The 23,202-nt window shown below is 43.3% G+C and overlaps 1 protein-coding gene across 1 annotated transcript in view; it reads left to right on the forward strand.

The window, feature by feature from the left end:
* Dst (dystonin) overlaps window positions 1-23,202 on the forward strand; it is a 405,110-nt gene that overhangs the window by 77,258 nt on the left and 304,650 nt on the right. Inside the window, exon 4 of the mRNA XM_051153028.1 lies at window positions 20,686-20,893. Coding sequence (XP_051008985.1) covers window positions 20,686-20,893 — 208 coding nt within the window. The remainder of the gene's footprint in view (window positions 1-20,685; window positions 20,894-23,202) is intronic.

Genomic DNA, 23,202 nt, shown 5'->3' on the forward strand with positions numbered 1-23,202 from the left:
CATTGAGGTGTTTCTCGGGTGCAGCAGAAGAAGGGATTCTGTTGATGTATCCATTCTGTTAATCTGTGTCTTTCTTTTCTTTTTTTTGTTGGAAATTGAGACCATTGATATTGAGAGATACCAATGACCAATGACTGTTGGTTACTGTTATTTTGTTGTTGTTGTTGTTATTGTTATTGGTGTTGATGTGTGTGTGTCCTTTTTGTTTTTGTTCCTGTGTTTTCATGGCTGAAGTTAAGCTCTTTAGGTTAGAGTTTTCCTTCTAGCACCTTCTGTAGGGCTGGATTTATAGATAGATATTGTTCAAATTTGACTTTACCATGGAATATCTTATTTTTTCTATCTATGGTGATTGAAAGTTTTTCTGGGTATAGAAATCTGGGCTGGCATCTATGGTTTCTTAGAGTTTGCAGCAATCTGTCCAGGCCCTTTTAGAGTCTCCATTGAGAAGTCAGGTGTAAATCTAACAGGTCTGCCTTTATATGAAACTTGGTGTTTTCTCCATAGAGCTTTTAATATTCTTTTTTTTGTTGTTTTGTATGTTTAATGTTTTGATTATTATGTGGGGAGTGAACTTTCTTTTCTGGTCCAATCTGTTTGGTGTTCTGTATGCTTCTTGTATCTTCTTTAGGTTAGAAAAAACTTTTCTTCTGTGATTTTGTTGAAGATGTTTTTTTGGTCGTTTGAGCTGGCTTCCTTTTCTTTCCTTTATTTCTATTATTCTTAGCTTTGGTCTTTTCATAGTGTCCCAGATTTTGTGGATATTTTAACATGTTTTAGATTTAACATTCTTTGACTGATATATCCATTTCTTCTACTATATCTTCTTTCTTCCATCTCTTGTGTTCTTAAAGCTTGCCTCTGTAGTTCCTGTTCATTTCCAGCATCTCCTAAGTTTGTGTTTTCTTTATTGCTTCCATTTCCACTTTCAGGTCTTGAACAGTTTTATTTGATTTCTTTAACTACTTATTTTTTTCTTGGCTTTCTTTAATGGATAGTCATTTCCTGTAATTTAAAAAAATTTTTTTATTGTATTTAAGAGATTTACTAGTTTTCTCTTTAAGGATCTCTATCATCTTCATATAGGTGATATATAGGGTTTTTTCTTGTGCTTCAGCTATGTTGAAATAGTCAAGGCCTGCTGTGGGAGGATGGATAGCTGGGCTCTAGTGGAGACATGTTGTCCTGGCTGCTATTGGTTGTATTGTTAAGATGGTGTCTAGGCATCTGGACTTGGACAATTATAGATCCAGCTGCTGATTTCTGGGTTTGTCTTTGTTGGGTATTTGTGTGTTGGTTTCTGCTTCTTCTCTGGATTTTCAGTGTGATAGCTGTGCGTTATCTGCTTTCTGGCCAGCTGGGCTGGTATGTTCCCAGGGAATGCCTGCTGCTGTTGGAGGCTGGGATGAGTTGGGGGAGGGAGGCCAGGAGAGGATGATGGTCTGTGAGACAGATCCACAGGAGGCATGGACAGGGAGGAAGGGAGACTGCAGATGGTGTTCTGTTGCATTGCCAAAGCAGAGCCTGAGGGGTTGGGTCTGGGGCAACAGAGAAAAACAGAGAAGTTCTGTGGACAGGCTACCTATGGTGAGTAGGGGACATCCACAAGAGTTGGGGGTATTGGGACACAGTGAGAAGTTCAGGGACAGAGTCCAGGAAGGAAAGGTCTGTGGGAGCCACAGGAGGCATGGAGGGGCCAGTGTGAAGGGAGACTGTGGCTGGTGTTCTGTTGCTGCCTTAGGGGTAAGCCTGAGGGATCTGCTAGGTTTGCTGGAGAAACAGAGTTAGTTGTTCTAAAATTTCAAAACACTACCAATTTCTAAAAACTAGTTTTTGCATTGGGGTCAGTCCATGTGCATAGTTTAAGCATGTTCTAGGACTTTCCTTTCTGGTTAGGGGAGAAGGCATTTTTTGAATTGTTCCTGACCATTAGAGTGCCCATTGAAATAGACTTCAAGGTTTCAAAAATAGTGTTGTAATTCGAATATATTTCTGCTAATTACACACACACACAGACACACACACACACACACACACACACACACGCGCGTGCGCGCCTTCTATATATGGTATGTCTGTTCTCTGTGCAAAGATCCTATGGAAACAGTTCTACCCTAGACAGGGAGCGCTATAAATGAATAACTATGTTACTTTAGGTAGTAATGATATGAAGGGAAGTGCATTAGGTAAGAGGGCAGATGTGTAGAGATGAAATGGTGGCTGTGGTTTTACTGGTCAGGGAACATTTTCTGATCAGGTGACATTTGATTAGAGACCTGATGGAGCCATGGGTATGTGTGACCTTTTAGGTCAAATGCTTTCTTACTTTATTTCATTTTTTAAGTGAATGAGTGTTTTGCCTACATGTATATCTGTATACCACAGGTGTGCCTGGTACCCAGGGAGAGCAGAAAAGGGCATTGGATCCTTTGGAACTAGAGTTACAGACAGTTATGAGTCACCATGGGTGCTGGGAATTAAACCCAGGTCCTCTGCAACAGCAGCCAGTGCTCTTAGCCCCTGAGCCATCTTGCCAGACCCGGGTCAAATGTTTTTTTTTTTTCTTCAGTCATTCTTCTCTCCCCGCCCCCCCCAAGACAGGGTTTCTCTGTGTATCAACCCTGGCTGTCCTGGAATCCTGGAACTCTCATTGTAGACCAGGCTGGCCTCTAACTCACAGAGATCCTCCTACCTCTGCCTCCCGAGTGCTGGGATTAAAGAAAGGTGAACACCACCACACCCAGCTCAACACCTCCTCTTCTAATTTATAGGCTTGGTTTATCATAATAGAAAATAAAATATGTGGGAAGAATCAATGGCAAATGACATAGAAAAAACATCTGTGAATTATTCCTTGTTAAAAAAAAAAAGTTGCTTAACCTGAAAACTTGAGTTCAGTTCTTGGAACAGGGGGAAGGAGAGAACCGACTCCACAAAGATGTCTTCTGACTGTCACATGCGTCATGTGTCATGCACCCACAGGTACACACACACACCCTCTTTCTCTCAGCCGGCCCCACCCCCATTTTTAAGTTTGTTCAGGAAGCTTCTAAGGAGCTTAGTTAACAAGCTAATGAAGACCTGAGATTCAGTTTCACTCAGAACAAAGGGAGGCCTTCCGGAACCTGGACAAAATGAAGGTAATGTCAGAGCAGATAATAGAAGATTTTACATAGGTGGTGGTAGGAGTGTTTGAGGGCCTGTGGCTGCCAGGTATGTGCGCATTTGTTGAGGGTCCAACTGTGTAGCCAGTGATACTTTTAAAGCAGCGTCAGACAGCTGAGGATTAAGAGTGATCGTGAATGGGCTGAAGAGATGGCTCAGAGGTTAAGAGCACTGCCTGCTCTTCTGAAGGTCCTGAGTTCAATTCCCAGCAACCACATGGTGGCTCACAACCCTCTACAATGGGATCTGGTGCCCTCTTTTGGCCTGCCGGTGTACATGCAGGCAGAACACTATACATAATAAATAAATAAATCTTTAAAAAAGAAGAAGGGAAAAAAAAAGTTACTGTGAATGTCTCAGCAGGCGGGATTGACAGCTTCTGGGTATTGATGTCAAGAGAATGCCTGGAAGAATGCAGCATGAGGGTGGATGAGGATGAGGACAGGAAGTCTTAACCGTAGTGGTGGATCTGGAGACCAGGAGCAGCTTGGAAAGGAGAGACCCGGAGAGCCAGAGATTGGTGGCCAGGCTCTTGGACCTCTGTTTTGCAGTGTTCCAGAGCCAGGTGATGTCATCACCAGGAACGAAGCCTGGAGGGGCTGAGCGAAGGTGAAGATAGTGGATTGTGACAGCATTAAAAATGGAGGAAAAGCAATGAGTCAGAGACAAACATCCAGGATGTTGCTGTATGGTCAGCCAGCAGCTGCGCAGAGGAAGAAGGGAGGAGCGCTGAGCTGCCCTTTCCTGCAATGTACAGTCTTTTTGGGAGGGATGCTGAGGTCTGGAGAGCAGGTGTCCGTAAGTGTGGAGTAACTAATAGAAGACGAGCAGTCAGGATAGTGTTTCCTGTAGGAAGTCAAGCCTGTTGAGGTGGGGTGAGAGAGGCAGACAGCACAGTGGAGGGGGGAGGGGAGGGATGGACCAGCAGGTTGGTGATGGATGTGAAGATATAGCAGTGTAGCAAGACTTGTGTGGTGAGGGGCCTGCCTCTGCTCCAGCATCCCAGGCATCCTATACCTGCCCCATTATGGGAGGTAGTTTAAAGGATTAATGTCTGCCCCGCCCCAGGTTAACTAACGCTATTTTAAGATATAACAGGTGTCTGTGTCCTGATTCATTGCTAGCAGGTTTTACTGAAGTAATAATAGGTGTAGGGCTGATAATAAACAATTACTAGGCCCGTACTGATAATTTAAAAACAACAGTGGTCCTCCTGTTTATGCCTCTTGACATGTGATACCACGCCCAAATATTGTATTATGTTTATTTATTTTTCTATATAACACAGCAAGAGAGTGAGAGGGGTTGAAGACAGACAGGCTTGTGGTTCCTACAACCCCTACTTTGTGTCCGTTGACTTTTTGGCTACCATCTGACTATCTGGGCAACAAACACCTTTAAGCTTCCTTTTACTTTATTTTATTATTTGTTTTTGTGTGTGTGTGCCTATGTGTGGGTATGTGCACATGTATGAGGATGCTCATGAGATCCAGAAGAGAGTGTTGGATCCCATGAAGCTGGAGAGTCAGCCACCTGATGTGGGTGCTGGGGATTGAACTGTGGTTCTGTGTGAGAGCATCAAGCACTCTCAACCACTGAGCCGTCTCTCTTTCTAGCCTCTAACCCTCCATTTTATTTATTATTTATTTGTTTATTTTTAAATGTCACATCTGTGTATCCTTTATTTCATTATTCCTTAATTTTATTACTTAGTTTTATGTCTGTGGGTACTTTGCCTGCATGCATGTCTGTGCACTATGTGTGTGCAGCGCCTGCGGAGACTACCAGCAGGCACTAGATCCTCCTAGGACGACAGTTACAGTTTGAGCTGTCATCTGAGTGCTGGGAATTGAACCCTGGTTCTCTGGAAGAGCAGCCAATGGTCCTAACCACTGAGCCATCGCTCCACCCCCACCCCCTTTCATTTAAAACAGAAGCTAGGATCTGGGCAGTAAGCCATGTCTGCCCACCTGCCTCCCTCTTTCCAGTGGCCCAGCTTCCTGTTCTGGTTGAGCGTTATTCCGGAGTGCACACTTGTTTCCGTCTCCACAGACAACATTGCATCTCTGTTTACCCGAGAAGCTTGTGTTCCGTTCTCATACTTCATGTGGTCCTGTGGAGCATTCCCACTGACGCCCCGTATCGCTCCTTCATTAGCCCTGTGTGTTTCCTCCACAAACGCCTCTCCACGCTTTGCTTCTTTATATGGTTGTTTCTGCATCCTTTACTGATTTGCATATGTTCTTTATTCTCCTTTCCTTGACTTTTGATTTATGTTTTGGATAATTTGTATCAGGTATCTGGTACTTATTTACATGAGTCTTTTATGAGTGTTTGTGCCTGTGGCTCCAGTTTCAAATACCCAGGGGGAGGCTTGTGCCACTTATCGACTCTGTTAGGAGCTTATGTTTGATTGTGTTTCATCTGCGGTGATTTTTTGTTTGTTTGTTTGTTTTGTTTTTTGAGATGTACACTGAAGGAACATTTCTCTGAGGAGAGTCTGCTTTTGCTAGACCTCAATTAGTCGAGAGGAATCTAAAAATAAGCTCTTACCTTCAGAGCTTTTCATGATGTGGCGTGCATGTGAGGGCCAGCCTGAGGCTGTGAAGTTTTTATTTCCTCTTCCGTCTGGCTTCAAAGTGGAGACAGACAAGTGTCCTCAGTGCAGTAGGATGCTCTTTGTGCTTTTTGCTCCTTGTTTTCCCTGGATTTGTCTGGGCTTTAAAAAATTAGACAAGTTTGGCTCTGTCTTCCATTTGCCAAGCAGGCACTTGGATGCCAAGTGAAGCTTTAGGCTCAAAAGAAGCCAACGGTCAGCGTGACATTTCTGTGCAGTTTTCTCTTTCTAGCCTATAGATTCTTTGCACCTTCTTACCACTTTGCTGATTCATTTAAGAACATATTGTTGTTATTGTATCCATAATTTTTAGATACTGTGTGATAGGAGGGATTCTTAGGCTATCAAGTCTAATATATATAAACACACACACACACACACACACACACACACACACACACTTTCTGTTCATGTGGCTAAGGACATTTCCCAAATGGGCAGTTCAGGTGAAACCATGTGCCCTCCCCAAATTCTGGCTTACATTCCTTATCTATCTATCTATCTATCTATCTATCTATCTATCTATCTATCTATCTATTTTGGCCATTATGTCAAAGTACATTAGCCCCTATCTGTCAAGATGTTGCTTTTGGTCCCAGTGCGTTTCATTTCCGTGCAGGCGGTGTAGTCCACTTGGCCAGCTGCTCCTCATCCCTCGTGTTAAAACAGATGGCCTAGCACCCCCCATTGCCCATGCAGAGTGGAGTGCATGCCTGCCCAGGGGATGGGGAAAGCCTGTAGCTGCTGATTTTCCAGTCCCAATTTACAGCATTTGCTATCTATAAATTAAGCCAGATCTGCCTTCCAATCTCAGTGTTTTGTGATTTGAACATAAAACCACCCTAAAGAGAGCAAACTTTCATGTAATATCTTATGATAAAATGAGATAATTAAGAAATAGTAATTGTGGTCCTCAAATTATTTTATCTTTATTTTATTCATTGATTGTTGTTTGTTTGTTTTGTTTTATTTTTTCAAGACAGAGTTTCTCTGTGTAACAGTCTGGTTGATCTGGAACTAACTCACTCTGAAGACCAGTCTGGCCTCTACTTCACAGAGAGCTGCCTGCTTCTGCCTCCCAGTGCTGGGATTAAAGGATGCCTGGATTATTCGTTGATTTTTATTTGCTTTTGCCAGTGAACAACTTTGTAAAAAGTGAGATCATCCAAAAGATAGTTTCCTCTCTATTTTGAAGGATGGGTGAGTTATGGGATTAAGAGGATATTTTCTGTTTCCTTTATACATATCTTTATTTTTATATTTTTAGTTTATTAGCATTTAAACTTAGATCAAAACCAGCATATAAATATGCTGGTATTATTTTGAAGAGACACTATTAATGATATGAAATCTGGAAATCCAAAGGCTTTTCAAGGTGAAGGCTTTGGGAATAGTTCAGGAGCCTTAAAAAACAGCATGGTTGGCCGGGCGTGGTGGTGCACGCCTTTAATCACAGCACTTAGGAGGCAGAGGCAGGCAGATCTTTGTGAGTTCAAGGCCAGCCTGGCCTACAAAGTGGGTTCAGGACAGCCAAGACTACACAGAGAAACCCTGTCTCAAAAAACCAAAACAAACAAACAAACAAAACAAAACAACAACAACAAAAAACCCCAACCAACCAACCAAACAAAAAAACCAGCATGGTGAAGGAACTTGAACAGTGATGCCACACACACTGTGACAAGACCTGCTAACTGAACACACTCTCTTCTGCACACGTTGTTTTTCTGTTCTAACACTGTTTAGTTAAACATATCCTGTTTTCTTATATCTATAAATTAAATATATATATTCTATTCTATATGCATTTTAAAAAGAAATGACATTGTCCCTTTCAAAATTAATTTATAGAACTCAGACATTTTATATTAGAAAATTACCTAATAGTGTTTGGCATTTATAGGAGTGTTGAGCAGGCAATGCAGTTATCTTAAGCTTATTTCTGGTAGTCACAATGGCTCCAGGCAAGCTTCTCTGTTGATTAGAGGGAAGAACTCAGGAAGTCCAAGATGGAGGCAGCTTTGGATACTAAAGAAGTGAAAACCAGCCTTTTCTTAAGTGAGAACACTGCTTTTTATAAGCAAGTGACTGCTGTTGTTCCCAGATTTTTTTTTAATTTAAAGACTTAAAAAAAAAAAAAAAAGATTTATTTATTACATATACAGTGTCTGCCTGCATGTACACCTGCACACCAGAAGAGGGCACCAGATCTCATTATAGATGGTTGTGAGCCACCATGTGGTTGCTGGGAATTGAACTCAAGACCTCTGGAAGAGCAGCCACTGCCCTTAACCGCTGAGCCATCTCTCTAGCCCCAAGACTTTTTATTTTTAGTATTCTTATTAGCTCCTTGGTAACCAGAAATGAGACTGTGAAAGAAATGGAGTTCTCAGACGCAGCATATCATATCAACAGCATTTCCATTTGACACTTGCAATGATGGGCTGCTGGGATTTAGTAAATACTTCCGGTGAGTTTGGCACTGGGTTAAGATAGTAGCAGGATTAGCTTGTCAAATCTTCACAGGTAGAGTGCTTTCTATATTAGAAAACCAAAATTAAAAACCCTAAGTAGCCCGTTCCAAGTCGAGTTGCCAGTAGGGTGAGTCTGGGCCAGGAAGCACATAGCTCTACTGGACTCTGGGCCTGCGTTACTGTAACTTCCTTCTCCTGTGTGCAGGGAAGCTTGCAGGAGGAGCCCTTCACTGTGAACTGGGAGACAATGGGAAGTTATGCCTTAACCCTCCTGTTCAGGACAGGCTTGGGGCAGATGGGAAGTGGGAGGAGAAGAAAGACACACTGCAGGAAACTGACCTCTCTAGAGAGTTCATCGTGTTGGGAAAGTGTAGGTGCTTTGGAAGAATTACTTCACTGCTCTGTTCCCTTTGCACAGGTACCATCGAGTGGTGGGAGCTGCGCTAGCAAACAAAATGGAGCCCTGTAGCCATGGAGCTTATCTTGAGTGATGAGTGAGGACACAGATAATACATATTAAGAAGTAAACATGTACGGTCCCAGTTAGGAAAAGTGCAGCAGGGTAAAGTGAAGCCGATTAAGGGAGGAGGAAGGTAGGCGGAGGGGAAATTTTCACCAGGTTAAAATTTTTCCTTAGACTTGGTGGTGGTGGTACCTTTGATCCCAGCACTTGAGAGGCAGAGGTAGGCGAATCTCTGTGAGTTCGAGACCAGCCTGGTCTACAGAGCAAGCTCCAGGACAGCCAGGGCTACACTTAGAAACCTTGTCTCCAAAACACAAAACAAAATAAAGCAAACTTTCCTTAGACTTACCACTTGAACACATCTTTCAGGATGGGTCTGGAGGACTGTTGGTGGAAGAACAGGTTTTGGATTTTGCTCAGTGAAGTGGGAAGTCATAGGAGGGTTTTAGATTATGAATTCCTTTTAATCACGTTTTAAAGATATTATCTAGCTTCTATGAGAATGAGTGTTGGGGACCAGGAGAGAAGTGAGGAGACCAGGTGGAATTCAGACATGAGTAGGAATAAGGAGACTGTGGTTCTTGCTCACTGAATGTCACTGTGTACAGTACGTGGGCCCTTCTGTTAGTTTCAGTAGGTCCATTGGTCTCCAAGTAGCACATAGTGGGGCTGACAGCCCCAGTGGCGTAGAAAGCGGTTTAAGGCTGTACAACTGAGACCGTAGGATTGCTCATGAAAGCGTCCTGCTGTATTCTAGACTTAGACTTAACCCTTGAGTATATTGCCCTGACCTGCATCACCACTCTGACAGCAGAGTCATTCTTATTTTTAGTTGAGAAATCCAAGGTTCACGAATCACAAGGCTCATTTTGTGAGTTATGATGTGTACAAAAGTCACATAGCTAGTATGAGTCAGACTCAGGAATGCAAGTCCTGTATGCTCCCTAGTTTTCCTTTTTTCTTTTTCTTTTTCTGTCCTGGGCTCACTTTGTAGACCAGGCTGGCCTCGAACTCACAGTGATCCGCCTGCCTCTGCCTCCCGAGTCCTGGGATTAAAGGCGTGCACCACCTTACCCGGCTCCTGTATACCCTGTAATAAAGCTTTTGTTCTTCTGTTAACACTTCCCAAAATTCTTGCTGTGGTTTCCATTTTGGCAGAATAATTTTAACTGTGGCCTCCTTACTTAATGAGAAGACAAAGGATGTGTAAACTGGTGAGAAATTATACTTTCCTTGCCCTTTCTTCCTTTAATTGCTTTCAGATGATTCGCACCTCCTCTTTGGAGGGGATTGCTGACTATTACTTAAGATGCATACCCACACTTTCTTTACTCCTGTTATCAGCATGTGCATTTTCCAAGTCCGCCACAGGCAAGGAAGCACGGAAAAAGTAACTCAGTGGAGCAGTGCAGCCGTGGTGGCACCAGTGTGTGGTGGCAGATCTTCTGATTCTGCCAGATTACATCAGAGATCATTTCTCCTGAAGGACTGGAGAGACAGGTGAGAAGGCAGGCTGCAGTTCCTGTGCCTGGGAGCAGTGATGGCGAAGTGCGCCTACAGGAGGGGCAGAAGGGCGGATGCTCCCTCACGGATTCAGAGTTGCTGCTCCAGGAGCACTTTTGTGCTTTCTGATGTGAACCAGCCTGGGTTTCTGTTAGGAAAGGACATACTTGGTCCTTCTAGATTCTGTGTCTGTGTAGGTGAAAAATGTCTCTAGGGAAAATTGTGAAATCGGCAACCCTTTCTTCCTTTATGAGCCTTGGTTCCTTTTCTCTTTATCAAGATTATTTCTCCAGGATGTAGTCTGATGACCTCACAGTGAAGTGTGAGTGACTCATATATCTTTTCCTTTTCTTTTTTTCTTTTTTTTGGTTTGGTTTTTGAGACAGGATTTCCCTGTGTAGCCCTGGCTGTCTTGGACTCACTTTGAAGACCAGGCTGGCCTCGAACTCAGAGAGATCCGCTTGCCTCTGCCTCCTGAGTGCTGGGATTACAGGCGTGTGTCACCGTGCCTGGCTTGTGATTCATATTTCTTAATGCTTGATTAGAAATAAAAGCTTTACATATAAAGAAAGGATCTATATTACTAGGATAACAGCCACATTATGCATTGTGATATGAAGGGAGATGGTAGATTAAAACATTTTTATTAGTTAAAAGTCTGCATTGAAAATTATTATTTTGTGGATTGAAAGTTAATACATGTTTCTTTGGCTGGGCCATTACATCTAGTTTTTGGTAAAACATCAGCATCGATGTTGCCCTGAAGGTGCATTTCTGATATCTCTGATATTCCAGGTACTTTAAGTCTGGGCTTTATATTAAGTTTTCAATCTTCAGATGAAATGCTGTGAAACATATTCAGTGTCGTGCTTTCTTAGAGGCATATCATATCACTCTGATATTGCCTGATACCACAGTATTACTTTGGTATTATCTAATATCTAGTGAAGATTGTGAGTGTCCTCATTTAGAACATGAGCAGGTAGGCAGAGGTTGCACTCCTCCCTCTTGGGATTTAATTAAGGAGATGAAGCACTGTGGCTTCCTAACTCAGGTTAGTAGGAGAAGCCCCTGCAGACTGTCTGTAGTTGAACAGGGGCAAGTGCTTGTGTCTCTCTAAAATGTAGTTGGGGCTAGACATAAACACGTGATGATGTCATGGGATAGCCAGTTGTCCAACTGAGGCTTTCCAGAGAAATAGGGCCAGTCAGACACATTGCGTGTGCATGCGTGCGAGTGTGTGTGCATACATGAGTGCACATGTGTTGAGTGTGTGTGAATGTGTGTGTGTGTGTGTGTGTGTGAGTGTGTGTGTGTGTGTACACAAGCATATCCTCAGACTTATTTATTTTAAGAAGTTAGCTCGGGATTGTGTGCATGGCAGATGTGAAATTTGTAGAGCAGGCTGACAGCCTAGAGATTCAGGTGAGAACGGGTTTAACAACTGTGAGCTCAGCCTCAGGTCATATCAAGCTAGACACATATTGGGCAGTTCTTAGGAAACTTCTGGAAGTCCTCTTTGTGATTGGTCGAGGCCCACAGCACTGCGGAGAGCCATTTGCTTTCCTTGATGTCAGCTGATTTAAAGGCTACAAGAGCAATATCTATCCTGATATTCTACAAAGAATTGGGTACTGTGGTCTTGCCAAATCACAGGGCCAGTTCAGTGGAGAGAACGGAGTGGGGCACATGTGAACAGCTTTTCATTCATTCCGTGCAGTGCTTGTATTTCTGATAAAATTAATTTGGGGGGGGGTGCTGCCACACATTTGGGGACTTTTTTCTTCATATAATACATTCTGATCACAGTTTCCCCTCCCCCAACTCCTCCCAGATCCTCTTCGTCTTTCCACTCTCAACTTGCATGTCTTCTTTTCTCTCTACCTCTCTCTTTAGAAGACAAACAAACCAGAGTAAAAACAAAACAAAAACAACAAAGAAAAGGCACAAGAAACATGCACAGAAATGAAACCTATAAACATACAAAATAGAAAACCATAACATACGAGCAAAAGACCAGTAAGACAAAAACACATTCAGGCAAAGTACTGTGAGACAAAAGTCTACAGAAATACCGTTGGCTTCATTTTGTGTTGGGCATCTCCTGCTGAGCGTGGGGTGCTCTAAGTGCGGCCTGTATATCCAGAGACACTCCATTGCAGGAAACTATGTGTTCCTTTGCAAGAGGGCGACAATTTCAGATAGTGTCTGAGTTAGGGATGGGAGCTCCTGCCACTTCTCTCAGCACTAGGATGCTATCTTGCTTGAACTTGTGCCTGTCTCTGTGAGTTCACGTGTATATCTGCTTGCTGTGTTTTGACACATTCTTTGCTTATGTTACTGTTAGAGGAAGTGTTTCGGCAGCTGGAAAAGCCCTTGATGAGGAGAGGAGGATAAAAGTCAAATACAATATTTCAGAGTCAGGAGGGCAGCTGGGAAGGGGAGAAAAGGCCAGGGGATTGGAATTCAAACAACTCCTCCATGCACATTGTGAGCAAGCTGGAGGGCCAAGGGCTGCTAGCTACAGCAGAGAACCCTAAGTGAGCAAGCAAGGCTGGGCTGTGGGCACTATGAGTGAAGGAGTGAATTTGCTTTGTAAGTACAATAGGGTCGTTTCATCTAGTGCTTAGAGGCAGTAAGAGGTCAGAACGAATGTGGTTATTGTTAGTTTTGTGGCTGTGAGCCTAATAATACCATGGCTACAAGACTAATGATAACATAGCACACCTATTATGGCTTACATGATACAAATACACCTTTCTCTTATGCCAAAGTGTCAAGGAATGGGAGGGCACATTTGTCTTGAGGTTGTGCCTGACTCCCCTGGCCCCCCCCCCCCCAGAACTGCCCCCATAGGGCCTTCAGGCTGCTTCTGTTATGATCCGACCCCTCTATCCTTTGGAAATGAGACTTTGTGTTCTGTACCACTCATTAGCCCTTTCTCTGAGCATCCTTTTCTAGGATTTAAGAAGTTTCCCAGTGAGGCCCCTCAGACGCTTCCGCAGGCCACGGTGCCTTTGTGGTGTTTTGAAGGCTGGGGATCTGCATTCATCTAGAGACATGTGCTTCTTTGTACAATTTCAGTTGTATCAGGTCAAGGTTACTAAAAAATAAAAAAAAAAAAAAATAAATGTTTGTTGCTCTCTTGCAACCTGACTTTGCTTCCTGCTCTTCTATATATTTTCTGTAGGGAGAACCAGAAAGGAAGGTGTCTAGGGGAATTTACAAAAGAAAGATGTAGGCCGGGCATGGTGGCGCACGCTTTTAATCTCAGCACTTGGGAGGCAGTGGCAGGTGGATTGCTGTGAATTTGAGGCCAGCCTGGTCTACACTGTGAGTCCAGGACAGCCAAGGCTAAACAGAGAAACCCTGTCTCACAAAAAGCCATTAAAAGGGGCGGCGGGAGGAAGGGAGGAATGTATTGCAAAGATACAGAGAAATGTGAGGCAGCCTTCTAGATGTAGGGGCTTTGAGTCAGCCATACCTGTTCTAGCTGGATCTCTCAGTTCTCTGACTGGCAAATCTCAGGGATTTAGAATGCACCTACCAGGAATGCCCCGGTGGGGTGGATGGAGTGTGTTTGGATCGGCCCAGTGTTCAGCATCCTAGCTAGGTTGAGTTTTTCACCATACCAGCACAGAGGTAGCATGTCTCCATGTGCCCGTCCACGGTTACTAAGTCAAGTATGGTTTAAAGTGGCAGAACCCTCTTCTCTTCATGCGCATGTGGCAGCTCTTTCTTCTGAATGGGGAGTAGAGTTCTTGGGACCTAAAGTTTCAGGCTTTGTTTCGATGAAATAACAAAAGTGTGTGTGTGTGTGTGTGTGTGTGTGTGTGTGTGTGTGTGTGTTTAATGACAAACCCAAACCCAAAAGCAAACAACCGAACAAACCAAAAAGCTATACTAAAGTATTTTAGTTTGTGGTCCTGATATGTTTCTGTTTTGTGGGGCTATTTTCAGAGATGTGCTTTTCTGTTTGGTAAATTATTTACAGTGTTCTTCCAGTGAAAAGTCTATTTGTAGATACTTAACTACAAACTAATCCTTGATGTCTGTATTTCCATCCCTCTGTGTTTGGAGGTAATTCTTGTTATGTAGCCCAGGATGCCATCAAACTGGAGATCTTCCTGCACCATCCTTCAGCTTAGCTTCATGCTTAGGCATTTCTGTGTTTCCGTTTGTTTGCTTGTGTTTTGAGACAGGTCTTCCTGTGAGGTCTGTGGAGTACTTTTTGTTTATGAAATGCCTTTTCTTAAGACCTTTATTTTGTGGTGCTAGGATGGAATAAATAATTTGAAAGCAGCTGTCCTCCTGCCTCAGCCCCTCAGGTGGTGAGATCACAGGTCTATGGACACAGTGCTAACTTATTTCTATTTATTGAATGATTGAACTAAAGTGGAATTGTAGAGGTTGGTTTGTAGATTTTGAAAATTTGTTACTTTGGGGGCTGGAGACATGGCTCAGAGGCTAAGAGCACTGACTGCTCTTCCAGAGGTCCTGAGTTCAATTCCCAGCACCCACATGGTGATCTAATGCCCTCTTCTGTCATGCAGGCAGAGCACTATATACATAATGAATAAATAAATCTTTTTTTAAAAAGTAACATTAAAAAAAAAAGAAATTTTGTTACATTGATATTTAATATACTTCTTACTGTTAGATAGTAAAAATTTCATACGTAACTTTTGACCTCTCCAAAATTTAGTAGGCTGCTGTTGACCAGAAGCCACATGAAGGTCATGGGCAGCTGATGAACACACAATGTATATGGTGTATGCATTATATATAGTAACATTTTACAAGAACTGAGAGAGATCATTTGTTACTGTGATGGCAATCAGCTGGAGGGGCTAGCTGCTCACGTGGAGATGGCAGGGAAATACTAGCACCCCCCCCCTTTCATCACGGTGACCTAAGTCTGAACTCTCAGACTTGAGCTCATTGCAGTAGCAATAGGCAGTGGCTGTGAAAGTGTCAGTGTAGTTTGTATTGCAATTATACTATGTCTCTATGTTTCTTTACCTTTCTCTCAAAATGGTTCCATGTATTGTCTATTTTTATACCCAAGTTTTGAGAGGTTAAAACTTTCTGTAATAGATTTGTATGTATTCTATGCTAGAAAGTGATAAAAAGAGACGTGATCCTTTTTTTATTTTATGTGTACCTGTTTCATCATCTTTTCTTTGTAGAATTGTGCTGAAAGCAAGGGCTTTGTGTGTGGTGGGCAAGTGTCCTACTGCTGAGCAATACCAATCCTACATACTAATTTTTTTTTTTTTTACTGTTTCTAGGTTATTAATCTTTAAGCATTTCCAAATTGTCACAAATCTAAAACAAATGTGTGTAAAGGTGCACTTGCTGAATTCAAACCTACGTTGTGCACTTTGATTTATTTTTTGATTGTTTTTCTATACTGTGAATTCATGCTCCTTTTATGAACATTTCCATGATTTGGGTCCAATATCAAACCTAAAACAAACCCAATTCTTTCATGCCCTACAAATACAAATACATCTTTGAGGGTTTTGAGGAGGTTATGTTTTATCTAGTGCATGAATACAGTATTATCAAGAACATAGGCTTTGGGGGCTGGAGAGTTGATGGCTCAGAGGTTAAGAGCACTGGCTGTTCTTTGAATGGTCCAAAAGGTGTTCAATTCCCAGCAACCACATGGTGGCTCACAACCATCTATAATGAGATCTGGTGCCCTCTTCTGGCCTACAGGCACACACAAAGGCAGAATACTGTATAAATATTAAAACACACACACACACACACACACACACACACACACACACACACACACACACACACACACACACACACACACACACACACCACAAAGGTTGAGGAAATAGCTCAGTGGTAGAACGCTTGTCTCTTATGAGTTAGACTCTGGGTTAAATCCCTAATTCCCCCTGGCCCCTACACACAAAGCAACTTTACTACGTATCTCCCCTTAATTCTTTGTTTGTAACCCTCATCTGAAAACTAGAGTAATTCAACGAATACTTCTGTTATCCTATCATCAGATTGACTAGTTCTGTTTAATTCAATTAAAAATAATTACACACATTGAGTTTCTGTAGTCTGCATCTCCTAAGGATCAGTGTACCTTTTCTACAACTACCATATATCACTGTCACATCCTAGAAAATGAACAGTCTTAATACATCTGAATAACCATCGTGACTCATGTTTAAAATTACCCAGGTTTCTCTCCCTCCGCCCCTCCCTCCCTCTCTCTGTCTCTCTCTCCCTGTCTCTCTGTCTCTCTCTCTTCTTCCCTCCTTCCCTACCTCCCACCCCACCCTCTCTCTCTCTCTCTCTCTCTCTCTCTCTCTCTCTCTCTCTCTCTCACACACACACACACACAGGCACTCATGCACATCTATGCACATTTTTTTGGTAGCTTCTTTGTTTGTTTACACCCTGAGGAGTATCTTGTCTCTTCTTTTTGGGAAGTATGTTTTATAGTACGGATTGTTTTGTAGAATGTAGGAAAGCCGTCTTGTACAATGAGGATTTGTGTGAATCTCTTATTTCTTAAGGAAATTAACTTGAAAGACACATATCTAGCCATGTGGGTAGATGGCGAGTTGTATTCTTTACCCTGTGAGACTCTGAGAATCCTTATTGCCTTTAGAGAGTACCCAGTGCCAAGACGGTTTCCTGGCAGTTTCTCACAGACCAGACTATGCAGCTCTGGCCACACCCAGTTAGATAGTCCCACTGTCAGTATCGCAGCTTCTGTCCTGGGACTTCAATGAAAAAGTTATTGTTCATCTAAAAATGTCATTATCTATTTATCCTGGCATTAGGAGATGTCTGTTGTTTTGTGCCACATAGATGAAGTGGCTATCAAAAAGGTTAGAGTGAAGCTTTTAGCATTCTCATTTGATTGTTAAGTCAGTTTAATGGCCAAGGTTGTGGAAGACTGGTGTGGGCTTGTTTGGTTTATCATTGCCTAGTGTTTTTTTTTATTTTGGTTACAGAGCCTCAACAGGAGGACATTTATGAGACAAAGTGTCAGCTTGTCTTCACAACCCAAATGACACTTTCCCTTTCTGGTGAACCATTTCCTCCTGCTTTTCCTTGTTATCAGCTAGTGGTGATGACAGAGGGTGGTGTGAATTGGAGTCCTAACCCGGGGTCAGGAGGCCAGAGAATCCCATACATTTGCAAATGTGCTTTCTGAGTAATTGTTTATTAGTTTTGTGCCAGGAGGAGGCTTCAGTGGGCTCTGTTCACTTTTTAGTGGTGCCCCTTAGCCCCCAAATAGTTTCCATATCGGATATTTTCTCTGGGCATTTCCTTTTGGTGATTTCTTTTGTTTATTTGTTTGAATTTTAAAATTGTAAGAAACAAATGAAACATGTTAATTTTTGTCTTTACCCAGAGATAACCACTGTTTAATAGTAATATGTCTATTTAAACTAAACACAAGCGGATACACATTGTGTATCATTATATATGGATTATTTCCTCTTTGTTAAGTAGATCAACATTTTTGCTTAATTGCTGCAGAGTAGCCTGTGGTATAGATATGGTATATTGAACTAATTGGCTACAGATGGACATTTGTGTTTTAATAGGAACCAGTCTTTAAGCAGTCAGCGAAATAAGAAATAGGGAATGCAGGCTTTTGCTACCTATCGGAGTTTTTCCTCTGTCCTACCATCTTAAACCCTTCATCTAAGGTCTAGTGTTTGGGTCAGAGAACTGTTTACTTTTCTCCAAACAAGTAAAACATATAGTGTTCTCACAGTATTCTCTCCAGCCCCAAATAGTGACATGATTTGACAAGTCATTACAGACCAATAAGAAATATAATAATTTGTACGAGCTCTCCACTTTGAATTAGGTTTTAAATGGGCTTTAGTTTTGTAGAGTACATCTCCAGTTCCACAGGTGAGTTTTTTGTTTGTTTGGAAAATAGTGTAATACCATAATTGTTAAAATGCTTGACCGCTGTAGACATGCAGGGACACAACTGCTCATAAACATGTCTGATAATAAGTGTGTGTGGTCTGTGTGCTCCTGTCGTGAATTGTAGAAAGACACGGGTCTGATTATCTTTTCTTACTGTTCTCTCTTATCTGCTTGTCAGTGACATGGCCAGATTAGAGGCTCCGCCAGTCAACACCCTTGGGCCCAGGGTAGTAACTGTTCCCATCTGGCTGGGGGTGATTAATAGTGTTGGTGTCACAGCATAAATCACATTTTGTCCTTCAGTCAGCTGAGTCTCTGGCCATTAAAAAAATTTACTCTGTAAAAATCAATAACCAGTGGTTTTTGGAAAGGAACAGTTACTGCTCCCCCCACCCCCCACCCCTACCTTAGTACAGATTTAAAAATTACTGGTCTCACTAAAATAGTGCAGAAATACAATCTCAAAGAGAAAGGACGACCTTAAGTAAGAACAAGTAGGAAGCTGTTTTGAAGAACATAAAGCAAACAAAGAAACCTAGTACCCCCTAAAAGTCCTTAAGAGTGTCACCCTTCCCTTAGATTCTGAAAACAAACCCCAGATAACATGAATTTTCAGAAAAGCTTGGGGAAATAAGTTGAGTTGATTACGGCTAAACGCCACACAGTCCACAGTTTGTGGACTGTAGCTAAATTATAGAATGTCAAGTTTCTTCATTTACTTTCTCTGAGTTTGCTCAGTGTGTCATTACTGCTAGCAAGGTGAGCACAATTTAAATAAATCTTAATATACCTCATTTTGTAGAGATATATGAACTTTTTACAGTAGTGGCTTTGAACCACGAACAGCTGTGGGTTTTGAATGGATAGTGGCAAAGTCAGTGGTCCAGTTGTGGCTTCACGAGCCCCTGTGTGAGTGTTGCTCCCACAGTCTGTTGGTGCTGCAGGTACCAGTGTGAGTAGCCCATTGTTTTGGCTTCAGAACACTAAGCTGAGTCTCACTAAACTGATTTCTGCCTGCAGTTTGCTACTTGGGAATCTATGGCTGCAAGGAATCCCAGTTCTGTTAGTTTGCATCTTCACTGTGAATGAGCCTCAGCAAAGAAGCAATGGAGGCTTCCCTAATGATACTCTATTAAGAGTTTTAAAAAATATAATTTATTTATTTATTTTAAGTGCATTGGTGTTTTGTTTGCATGTAAGTCAGTGTGAAGGTATCGGATCTTGGAGTTACAGTTGGTTTTTTAGTTTTTCTAGATAGAGTTTCTCTGTGTAGCCTTGACTGCCCTTGGACACACTTTGTAGACCAGGCTGGCCTCTGCCTCCAGAGTGCTGGGATTAAAGGCGTGCGCCACCACCGCCCGACTTGGAGTTACAGTTGTAAGTGCCATGTGGGTGCTGAGATTTGAATCTGCATCCTCTGGAAGGGCAGTCAGTGCTCTTAAGCGCTGAGCAGTTGTCTCTCCAGCCACACACTCTTTAGAATTTTTAATCCAGCCCATAGCACAGATATCCTGCATCGTTTCCTCTTCAGACACAATCCAATAAAAAGGAAGAAACAACACCATGTGCCTTTTGTGAAAAAATAAATAAATTAATTAAATAAAAATATGAGCCTGGGGAGACTGAGATCTTGCTGAACCCGGGAGGAAAAACCTTCCGGGAGGAAAAACCTTCCGGCAGAGTGTTTTTGGTAGAAGTCTGTGTTTCTCGTCTTACTGTGTGGTGACTGATGCTGAGAAGAACTTGGCTTCCTGTCCCTGCACTGTGTCCTTCTCATTTACATTATTGGCAGGCGTTCCCTGCTGGAAGTTTAAATTATCTCAAGAACTCCAAACTGAGTTCAGATGTTTGTTTATTGGCGTTGCCTTCGGCTTTTGAAAACAGGCTTTTGTGTTCTCCCAGTCTTAAGAGAGGGCTCTTCTGAGAATCAGCCCTCCCTCCCTCCTCACCCTTTTCTGGGAACCTGCTTCAGTCTCATGCAGAAAATTAAATAAAGAGGACACAGGGCTGAAAACTGCTTGAAAGGAGGCTCCCGTGGCCTGGCGGCTTGAAACGGGAAAGAGGTGGAACCCAGCATCCTGCGTTTGTGCTTTGTTTTTGAAACTTAAAGTTAGTTGTGTTAATGAATTAACCAGAAGGCTAGTAATGGAAAATGTTTCTCCTGTCCTGGTGGGGGAGCCAGATACTATAGATTTGTCACAGGAAGGCTGTTGATTCTGGCTTCATTGTTGGCCCAGTCATTTGTTGAGCTGGTGGCTGGAGCGCAGGCCACACACTTCTTCCTTCTGGGCTTCATGTATTGGAACTACTTGCTTATTGTTTCTACTGGAGCAGACTTGGCTGAGAAAATATGGTGAGCCCTGGGGTCCGTTTTATTTTTATTTGTGTGTGGGTTCTCTGGGGACAGTGCTGTTTGGGGGTTGGGGAGGGGGGGCAGTGTGATCGTAATCGATGATGATCCCTGGTTGAAGCGCGATGCTTCATTTGTGAGTGTTCTGTCGCTAATGCTTTTCCTGTGTCATCCTCCTCAGAGCTCCGGGAACGCGTCCTACCGCTGTTCCATGTCCTCCTCTGCGGATTTTTCTGATGAGGATGATTTCAGCCAGAAATCTGGCTCAGCATCTCCAGCTCCGGGAGACACCTTACCCTGGAATTTGCCTAAACATGAGAGGTCCAAAAGAAAGATTCAAGGGGGCTCGGTTCTGGATCCGGCTGAGAGGGCTGTGCTTCGGATAGCAGGTAAGTGGGGGAGGGGATGGAGTGGGGACCAGGGTAGCAGAAATTCGCCCATTCGTTCCCTGGTGCTGTATCTGCCGAGCTGATGCGCTGGGTAGAAATTTGACTCAGGTGGGGGAGGAAATGACCGTGTTTACTTCATGGAGCGCCTGCCTGCGCCGGGTGACTAAGCTGTTTGGCTCTGCTCTCTGGTTGGATGAATCGATAGATTATCAAAGCAAGCAAATATTTACTGGTATCTGTGTTAAACTTTGCTGCGGATGCACACTAACCATTGAGGCAACCCCGGAATACCAGTTCCAGTGACTTCTTGGAGTATTTTGCTGTAAGCTGTAGGAGAACAGCCTGCACTTTCTTTTTCTTTTTGCCCAAGGGCACTGAGCTAAGCAGGTCTGTGGTACCTAGGATGCAGGATATAATCCAGCAATGTGGATTCCCCCCCCCCCTTTTTTTTGGTAGCTTTTCTATGAGTATCATGAGGCCATAGGTGCTTTGTGTCTGTAGTGTTTGTGAGGGCCCATCATGGTCACTTGATTAATTAATGCATGGAGATGCCAGTGTGTGTGTCCTGTGCCGGGTGTTCCCTTGCCTTGGCCATACAACCTGAAACAGAAGGGATAGTTTGTTTCACCTACTTGTAAATTGAGAACACCAGGGAGAGCAGCCTTCAAGCCCCGATGTTCCTCTGGGGCTTGTGCATGTGTAGAGTAACGCAAGAGACCGGTTTCCCGGCTGGATAGTTCTGCATTTTAACATTTTCCCCCTTCTTGGAAATGGTACTAGGGCAGGATGGCCTAGGTATGTCTCTGGAGATTCACTCAGAAAGGCCAAAGGCCACATGTTCAGGCCTCCTTCCCTGTGCCCTGCCTCCCCTTGTGACTGGGCAGGAGAAGGGAGCTGTGCTCTCACCAGTTTCTCTTGCTTTTGCTTCCCAGGTAATGCAAAAACTGGGGTTTGTTTCCCTGGGGGCTGTGGCCATCCCAGATTCTAGGCATCCCGGCAGCCCAGGGGGAGTCTCTGCAGGGTCCCTGCAGCGGGAGTTTTTGAGTGTAAGAAAAACAAACAGCCTGGCCAGTCGCTCTGTAGTCCCTGGTTTCTGGGGCAACAGCCTTGAGCTTCTTTTGGCTTCTGTTGTGAGATGCCCGCTGGTCTCACCCAGCCTTTGAGGAGGAGGGGTGGAGCAGGAAGGGGAAGAGGAGGGAGGATGGAAACTGGGAGCCAAGTGAGAGTGAGGTGGTTTGGGCCTTGGCTCCTCTTATTACACTGCCTTCAGTAAGTGTTTCCTCATCACACAGTCCTGCCTCTGTCTTGTGGAAAGCCCCCTGCATCTCTAAGCACTCAAGGGAGAGGAGGGACACTACCAGAACCAGACTTTGGGCTCTACAAAAGGAGAACATAGGTGAAGGGAGTATGTGTGCAAGCTGTTGCGGAGTATGGCAAGCCTACAGCGTTAAAACAGGATGCCTATTCTGTGTAGCTCTGTTGGCTTGGTTTTTGTGTTTTTTGAGATAGGGGCTCACTAAGCTGGCCTGGGACTCTTTTTTTTTTTTAACTTCTAATGAATGTCTATGATTTACATGTCATGCACCAAAATCCCTCACCTTCCCCCAGTAAAATAAAACAAACAGACAAACAAAATATATTGTCACAGAAGCTGTAGTGTATCATACAGTATATAGCCAGTCAGCCCGCTCTGATGACACAGGAGCAGGAGAGCGGGCCCTGCCCTGGGGACATGGCCTGGGACTCTTTATGTCCATCAGGCTGGCCTCAAACTCAGATCTGCCAGCTTCTGCATCTTGAATGCTGGGTCAAAGTCATTCTCCGCTGCACCTGGCACTGTGCAGTTTTTGCGGGAGGTGGGTGGATATTTTGTTTGAGCTCATGAGATAGAAGTAGGGTACATGTTTGTCAGTGGTAATGTGATTACATGAACTGTGGAACATGTTACCAGGTACATGTTGTGGGAGTTGCTATTAACCTTCAGCGAGCACTGTAGAAGGCGAGGGCGTGGAGGGACTGGGGACAGTAGTGGTACAGAGAGAAATGTAGATCTGACAGCAGAGGCCACATGCTGTTCATTATAAAGTGCCCACTGAGTTTGAGATGGTGACTGAGACCACAAAGTTTCAGCTTTTAAAATCACACAAATTCTTAAAAAATAGAGCATGGCAAAATTAACAACGTACTGAACGGAAGTGTAGACGCACATTACTGCTTTTTAAAGTATTGGTGAATTATATGCTTGTTATACAGATTATAAATGATAATCCCACATGGAAGACAAGAGTTGGAGGTCGGTCCACAAGTGT

This window comes from Acomys russatus, chromosome 11 (genome assembly GCF_903995435.1).
Source record: "Acomys russatus chromosome 11, mAcoRus1.1, whole genome shotgun sequence".
In the NCBI taxonomy this organism is placed as follows: domain Eukaryota; kingdom Metazoa; phylum Chordata; class Mammalia; order Rodentia; family Muridae; genus Acomys; species Acomys russatus.